The following is a 9,118-nucleotide window of genomic DNA, read 5'->3' as shown; positions in this document are numbered from 1 at the left end:
TACATATACATACACAACACACACACACACACACACACACACACACACATATATATATATACTCAAATATCACGACCATAGAACAAGCAGCGACAAAAGATGGTTCAGACTCAAGGCATTTGCACTCGACTCCATATACGCACCTGAATACTACATCTGTCATCTACCAATCGGAGTGGATACAATTTGCGACACCCATTAATATCACAACAACCAAACCAACACGCACATTACACTCAAGGTGTATAGTGTATGAGTAGTTATGTACAAACTCTCGACTCTTGTATACCTACCTGAGTAGTATAGCTGCCATCTACCAGTTGGAGTGGGTCCATAGTCCCCACTACACCGCCCCAGGTGCGTCGACCAACCACTGGACCCAGTTTCAAAGTCTGCAAAACAAATTTGAGAATATTTGGAGTGAATTCCTATGTCAGCGAAATATATTGGAGAAGTATTGAAGCGAATTAACGCCTGCCAAACAAAATTTGAAAAGTACTTGAGTGAATTTCAGTGCCTGCGAAATATATTTGAGAAGTATAAGAGAGCACTTCACAACATTTTCGACCACGAAGAATCACCAATATCAACATTCCGATAAATACTGATTTCTTCAAGATTTCAGGGTTTTAGATTTAGTAAAACCCGATCACTACAGTACAACTATATGCACATATCCATCGAACACGATCATCAGTGTATCAAACAACGTCATTGGAATGGTGACGGTATTAACGATATACGGTGGCAAATTCCATTTAGAATGAAAAACACCATATACACGTCCAGGACAAGAGATCCACTTCAGCAGGTGGATATGCAATCACTACACATGCGTACAATGCGGCATGAGTGTGTGTAGACTACACATTCATGTAGTGCGATATGTGTGTGTTTGTGTGTGTGTGTCAGAATGTGTATGTGGACTCTCGATGTTTCAGGAGTCAGCTTCTGCGTGCGCGTGTGCACCAACAAGGCTAACGCACACCGGCGAAACGCACTAGAACAGTATGCCTGCACAATACATCTGTGATCAATGGTCATTTGCGATTAAAAAAAGAAAGAAAAAAAAAGCTCTTGGGGTTGGTAACTGTATGCGTGTGCTAATCTCATAGGCACACCACGTGTACACGTTTCAATGTAACCTACGTTCACCTCATTCGAGCTTTTTGTGTACATGTAACATGCACACTATATGAACACGTTTCAATACAAACTACACTCACCTCGTTCGAGCTTTGTGTTAATGTAATAAAGCATACTATATGTACACGTTTCAATACAATCTACGTTCACCTCATTCGAGTGTTATAGGAGCGTGCCGGGCATGCGCGTGGTACACATGTGGCTACGAGTATGTTTCTCACACGCATATGCCGATTGGGTGCATATACTCGCACACAACAACGCTATAGTGTAGAAATACGACGTGTATGTGCATACTACACGTACAGATGCCGAATAGGTGTATATACTCACACACAACAATACTGCACTGTGGACATACAGGCGTGTGAGCATACTTGGTACACACCTTGAAGGACTCGACAATGCAATCCCCATCTGATCCAGTGAACTCATCACACACCATCACCACTGGCCCTATCACACTGGCCGTGGGATATGCTATCGGGGCACCGTATCGAGATATCTGCATGCAGGTTATGGCTGTGTGAGAGATTTGCCTACATATGCGAATATATATATATATATATATATACACACAAACACACACACACACACACCCACACACCCACACACATATATATATAATTATATACATATAAATATATTTATCTGTATATATATACATACATACATACCATACATACACACACACACACACACACACACATATATATATATCTATATTATAATTCAATCCGAGTTGAGTCGGACACTGCACTATCATCCATCTCACCTCAACAGCAAGTGACGGCATAGCGAGAGACTTCAGCAGCAGTTCACTGATATATCCCCCGCCATTCCCACGCACATCCACAATCAACCCCTCGCGTCGACTCTGGGGAGCAAAGGGTGTGGGTTAGGTAGATTTTGTTGTGTGTAATAGGTGGACTGTAATGCACTGTAGGCATTTCATATTGTGTGTAGTAGGGAAACTCAAATATATTTTGTCGGTTTTATATATTTTGCGAAGTAGGTAATTATAATGTAAATTGCAGGCACTTCATATGCACGTAGTAGGTAAACTATAATACATTCTGTAGTAGGTAAACTACAGTGTATTCTAAAGGCATTACATGTTGTGCATAGTAGGTAATTATAATGCATATAGCAGGCACTTCATATGCACGTAGTAGGTAAACTATAATACATTTTGTAGTAGGTAAATTACAGTGTGTTTTGTAGGTATTAAATATTGTGCGTGGTAGGTAATTATAAATTAAATTGCAGGCACTTCATATGCACGTAGTAGGTAAACTATAATACATTCTGTAGTAGGTAAACTACAGTGTATTTTAAAGGTATTACATATTGTGCGTAGTAGGTAATTATAATATATATAGCAGGCACTTCATATGCACGTAGTAGGTAAACTATAATACATTTTGTAGTAGGTAAATTACAGTGTACTTTGTAGATATTCCATATGAGTAGGTAAATTCCACCTTGTGACTCTCGGAGTGAAGAGCGTGTGGTAGGTATGCGATACTGTACGTAGCTTGCAGGCTATATTGTTGAATTATGAGGAGTGAAGAGTCTGCGGTAGATAAGTTAAGTAGTATGGTATGTGGTATGTCGGGGAGATATACATGACCTACACACTGGCAACGTGTGCACACACAACAAACGACCATACTGAAAACATGTGATTGTCAACATGCACATATGCACATGTCACACCTCAAGTGTGGACTCCGAGGCGCTCAGGCTCTCTCGTACAGACACAATGCGTAGTCCACGCGAACGATGTTGCACACAACTGCAGTACAGAACGATTCACACACATGTGTATCAGGGTGTGTAAAACTCAGCCACAAGTACACAGGGCATACCAAGATACGGACAAATAAACCTTGTGAAGTCCGTAGACAAGTGGATATAGTGACCTAGGTATAAAGTGCCGGCGGAACTCCGAAAAGCCGAGTGCTTCCATATATAGTATGTGTGTGTAGCTCTCAGTTGATATTGGCGAGACACACATGTACACCCACCGACAGGGAAGTACATAAATGTCACACAGAACATACGAACGTGCGTGTCTGCAAGGATACACACACACACACACATGCACACATGCACACGCACACATACACATGCACACACTCTCTCACACACACATGCACACGCACACATGCACACACACACACACACATGCACACGCACGCACGTACACACACAAACGGGGTGGATATGGTTACCTCGGTATGAAAGTGTCGGTGGAACTCCGAGAAGCCCAACCGTTCCATATCGGGCAGGTGTATATAGCCTACACGGTCGTTGGTGGTGCGACGCACATGAGCGCGACTGTGTGCGATGTGGTCTCTGTAGCGTGCGTATAGATCAGACCCAATACACCGCACGCGGATGTGCCGTATACTCCTGCGCAGGTGCGGGAGATGGGGGTGTATGTTGAGTTTGGAGGTGTGCAGATCTGTACATATTGGCATATACACACACACACACACACATGTATATATATATAATACAAATACATATGCGTATATATATATATATATATATATTTATATAAATACATGTACGTGTATATATATGTATACATATGTATATATATATATATGTATATATATATATTTACGCGTGTATATGTGTATCTTTGGGGGAGCCACTTTGTCAGGGCATACCCACGAATACACACGCCTCTACAGCGGTTGCCTTGTCTGGCTTGCCAGCAGCACACTTTGCTGCGAGTTGTTGCAGCTAGGGACAAACCCTAAACCCTATACACACACACAACCAGCACACTTATACAAGTGCATGTATATGAGAGTCACGCTGATGCAGAAAAGTTAGGTATACACTAGCTGCGCCGTTTAAGCGGAGATGAACCAGAAACCGTCTAATCCAAAACAACTCAAGCTGAAAGGCTACGGGAGTAGACTTTACGAGTAGACTTACTCTGAGCTGGACTCCGGAGTACTCCTCGATTCTTTTGCTATGCCACCGGTAGTGGCCTGTTTCGGTGCCGTGCTAGCTCTCCTCGTCCCCGCGCCCTTCTTCACACTTGAATTCTTCCTTGCCCCGAAAGTTTTGGCGTTTCCCGGGTTTTTGGACTCATAGATATTATTATCGCCTTTGTTGGGGGTTTGATGCTTTTCCCGCCCGGATTTGACTGTGGCACCTAGCGACGAGTTTGTTTTCGATAGGATTTTACGCCCCGTTTGACTGTCTCGCACAACGCCCATTTCCGTGCCCGAATCCCTTTGCTCCTGAATGGGTGCAGGATGAGGGAGCCAAAGAGTGAGAACACACACATATATATATGGCTAGTAGTTGGGTCAAATGTGTAACTCAGATCACACACTCAGCGATACTAATAGTAATTGGAAGTAAACAGGCAAACTCTATGACGATAATTAGACACACGAACACTGATGCTTACTACAATTTGATCAAGCAAACATGCAAATTCAGCTATTCAGTAGTATTTGGAAGTAAACAGGTAAACTCAATGATGATAATTAAACACACAGACACAAACAGACACAATGATGTATGGTACAATTCGACCAAGTAAACACGCAAACACAGCTATGAACTAGTAATTCGAAGTAAACACGCGGACACAATGATGTTTACTATAATTTGATCGAAGAAAGTAAAGTAAAAACGCGCACTCAACGATACCAGTAGTAATTTGAAGTAAACACGGATGCATTGATCCATAGCTTACACACATGCGATCAGGGAAGCGCAGAAACTGCCATCCACGTTATGTGAGATAAAAACAGTCATTTCATAACGCACAACAATACACGTAAAAACACACCTATACAAAACACCCAACATGTACGACAAGAGGGACAATATGCACGACAACAAAGGATACATACGCCAATCAGGTCTATACATGGGACAATATGAGTCTTCTGTAAACGTCAAAACACATCGACACACAGCACCCAACATGTACGACAAGAGGGTCAATATGCACGACTACAAGGGATACATACGCCAATCAGGTCTATACATGGGACAACAAGAGTCTTCTATAATATCTGACTATGCAAACCTAACATACGACTACTCATCGACTTTGATAATACTACGATAGCGCTTCCTCTTCTTGGTTTTCTTTCGTTCTTTTACCTCGGACGTATCATTGTCCCTCTCGCTATCGGTCACGGCTACGGGTACCGTCATAACACTCCCCACGCTTTTGTGCTCTGCATTCTTGGTAGACCCATTTATAGACCCATTCATATCCTTCTTAGGCTGTTCTGCGGCTGCGCCTGTACCATACCCTATCGTTTTAGTACCTTTGCCTACTGCTTTGGTCTTGGACTTTGAGTCTGACTTGGCAGCCGATTTAGGCATGACACTCAGGAGCACTTCAGAGTATGCCATCCCTGCATGGTGCGAGAGTCATATTTATGTGTTAAGTTATGTGGATGGATATAAATAAAGCAAATATACAACTATATCTAAGAAATAATTGCTTTTGCGAATGTATATATACAATTGTGGACCTACGAATATACGCATATGTGTATACTTACGTACACGGCTGGTAAATGCAAATAAGTTCTACCCACATACGAAGATTATATAGTAAAAGTAATATTATATATATATATATAATTATATGCTAACATGGAATATAGGATATACCTAAATCAACATACTACTGGTATCTATATTCATACACATAGAACCAAATAGCAAACATATCAAATCCCATACTACGAACACACTCTCAATATACAGCAGCCTGACACCCTTTAATAAAACCAAGCAACACATCCAGCCCAGCTTCACATACCTAGTAGTAGCTCGTTGGGGGTAGTGTGCCTATCCAGCTTCCGTCTATTTATAGCAACCAATAAATCGCCTTTCCTCACACCCACAGCTGGCTTGGCCAAGGGACCGCCGTTCTGCGGATGCCACACATCTCCGTTGACAATGTGGGAGATTGCATACGCCTGTGCGGAGGCAAAGAGGCGGTCTGAGAGTGTAGCAGCTATGGGTATAGCGGGAGTTCATAGACACACACGGGCGCATGTTTATACAGACAGATCTAATACAAAAGTATGAACCGGGTATGCCGAAAAAGGTGAAGTGTATCTGCTACGCTAACTTCTTCTACCTACATACGCACCTGGGCAGACATACATATAAGCTGAACCGCCCTGTGGCTCACAAACGACCAGAACACCGGTGAGTGCACATAGACGGATGTACACAATAGAATCACCTACACACACAACTCAAGAGTGCATACAAGTGCCCGAGATACACACTCTGTGCACCTCAGTCCATGCAAAGTCAGCTCTCAGACACCTAGGCGTAGTATGCGTGCACGGTCTACAGGTACCACGGAACAGGCATCGGGCGCGCATGTCTTGGATGGCGTTTACATACGAGCCCACACATACGTATATGAACGTCAAGCTACATACGTATGTATACACATATCTGTCACACACTCACACCCCGTGTTCAACATACAAAGGTATATACAAGTCAAGATTACATACGTAAACACACATCATATCTCACACACAGATCCCGTGCACTTCGCTCCACGCAAAGTGCCCCCCACACACCTAGGCCAGATGTGTTGGCAATCTCTGTCGCCGCCACATTATTTTGCTTAAGATGTCTACTTATTATTTAACACTCGCGAATACACATACGTACACCAAAGTATTAGTCAAGTTTGCATGCAGAAAGGCCACACCACACATACATACCCACATATATATATGCATACACAGACAGACACACATACAAAGACATACAAAGACGTACACCAAAGTATTAGCCAAGTTCGCATGCAGAAATGCCACATCACACATACATAACCATATATATATATGCATACACAGACACACAGACACAGACAGACACACATACAAAGACATACAAAGACGTACATACGTACATCAAAGTATTAGCCAAGTTCGCATGCAGAAATGCCACATCACACATACATACCCATATATATATATGCATACACAGACACACAGACACAGACAGACACATATAAAGACATACAAAGACGTACCAAGACATACACAGACACAGACACAGGTACAAACATAGACACAGATACAGACGCAGACGCAGACATACACAGACACAGTCACACACATTATCACACACATACCCCGTGCTCCTCGCTCCAGGTAAAGTCGGCCCCCAGACACCCAGGCTTGATATGTCTGCGGTGTTTGTAGTCACCACCCCAGGCACTGGCGTGCGACGTGCACATCTCCGACTGCAACTCTGTCAAGATATCCGCCACTTCCGATCGACACGACGCACGGGCAACCAACGGCAGATATAGATCGCGTTTGGCTCCCCAGTCCACACCATTCAGGTTATCTGTGACCGAATGTGTGCGTCGATGTAAAGGTACACATATATGTTTATATATATATGTGTGTGGATGTATCGTTTTGTGTGGGTGTGCGTATATATATATATATATATATATATATATGTCTGTGTGATGAGCGAGAGAGAGGAGGGTGTACATGAGAGGACGTGCGTGTCTGTTTGTGTGCGTGTGTGTATTAGCACAAGCATTTGTTGACTAACCCATCTATTCGTACCCTCCCACCACTTAGAACTGCTAACCAGGAACTGTAGTTGTTTCACTGCTAATTGCACCAATCTGTTGGTGCTGTGCTATAGAGAAAATGTGTAAATCTATAGGGAATTCTCTAAAGCTGAAAGTAATATTAAACAGATTTGTTCGTTGGCCTCCCAAGTTGGCTTCTGTGTTTGTGTGTGTGCAACCGTGCTGTGCGTTTATGTGATGGTGAAGCACACGTGTAAAAGCGTGGTGGAAATATACGCAATTGATAAATGATAAGGCTTATACAGCCATACTCATAGTGTACGACAGCATGTGGCAAACTTTTGTAGTGGGATCAGAAGTAAAAATGATTTTACAGATACGAAGTTCGACAATGCATTCACTATTGGGTATATATATATATATATATATATATATATATATATAATAGCTATATACACACACACACACACATATATATATATATAAATATATATATGTATATATATACATACCTATACATATATACTAGGGCATACTAAATACATGAGCCGTACATGTGCAAGCAACCCTTCTTTTCAACATACACATACATACATATACATAGACCCACCCACCTGAGTAATACTTATCGCGCATGGCCCGCCAAGTCTCCAGAAACATTTGCCTCCACTCGTGCCTAGGGTTAATTTCACACAATACACGCGAGTCTATGTCCAGCACACCCGACAGACGCGAAGCCGCACCCTCATCGTCATCGTCGTCATCATCTCCGCCAGACTCACCCGCAGGCACACACTTCAACTCGCCTGGGAATGGGGGGTGCGGGTGTATGTGTGTATAAGTGTATGCATGCATATGAGTATGTGTATACATGCATGTGTATGTGTGTAAATTTGTAAAAGTATACGTGTTTCTATGTGTATTCGCGTATAGTGTATGTGAGTATGAGTATGTGTACATTTCTGTAAATGTGTATACAAGTGCATCTGTGCATCAACATAAGTGTATGTGTATGGACAGGTAGCGTTTCCATTGATGATTTCGATTTGCAAAGACTTAATATTCTTAAACGAAGCAGGGACACAATAGCACATATAACACATAAGCGTGGATGTCTGTGTGTGTATATATACGATAGTAGAGACAAGACTTCCACTCTGGTATTCGTAATTCTCCCAGGCACACTCTGACCACAGTCACACTTCACGACTCCAAATATATGTATTTGTATATAGTGTGATGTACTCACCAATGTACGTGTGTATGGAATTGCGTCCGGATGTGTTCTTGAAATCGCCACAGTGTAGTGCAGACAAGCTTTCTGCATGTGCATACAATACATACATACAAACATACATACATATATATATATATATATAAATATATAAA

At 42.2% G+C, this 9,118-nt stretch overlaps 1 protein-coding gene across 1 annotated transcript in view; it reads right to left on the bottom strand.

Annotated features, from left to right (window-relative positions):
• SARC_04790 (hypothetical protein) overlaps window positions 1-9,118 on the bottom strand; it is a 28,979-nt gene that overhangs the window by 2,201 nt on the left and 17,660 nt on the right. Inside the window, exons 3-11 of the mRNA XM_014301370.1 lie at window positions 8,344-8,535; window positions 7,313-7,530; window positions 5,966-6,125; window positions 5,293-5,552; window positions 4,102-4,412; window positions 3,384-3,564; window positions 1,922-2,023; window positions 1,535-1,651; window positions 294-392 (exon numbers count right to left, since the gene is read on the bottom strand). Of these exons, the coding sequence (XP_014156845.1) occupies window positions 294-392; window positions 1,535-1,651; window positions 1,922-2,023; window positions 3,384-3,564; window positions 4,102-4,412; window positions 5,293-5,552; window positions 5,966-6,125; window positions 7,313-7,530; window positions 8,344-8,535 (1,640 nt within the window). The remainder of the gene's footprint in view (window positions 1-293; window positions 393-1,534; window positions 1,652-1,921; window positions 2,024-3,383; window positions 3,565-4,101; window positions 4,413-5,292; window positions 5,553-5,965; window positions 6,126-7,312; window positions 7,531-8,343; window positions 8,536-9,118) is intronic.

The sequence above is a fragment of the Sphaeroforma arctica genome (genome assembly GCF_001186125.1).
Source record: "Sphaeroforma arctica JP610 unplaced genomic scaffold supercont1.282, whole genome shotgun sequence".
NCBI lineage: Eukaryota > Ichthyosporea > Ichthyophonida > Sphaeroforma > Sphaeroforma arctica.
This window is presented reverse-complemented; position numbering and strand designations above follow the sequence as displayed.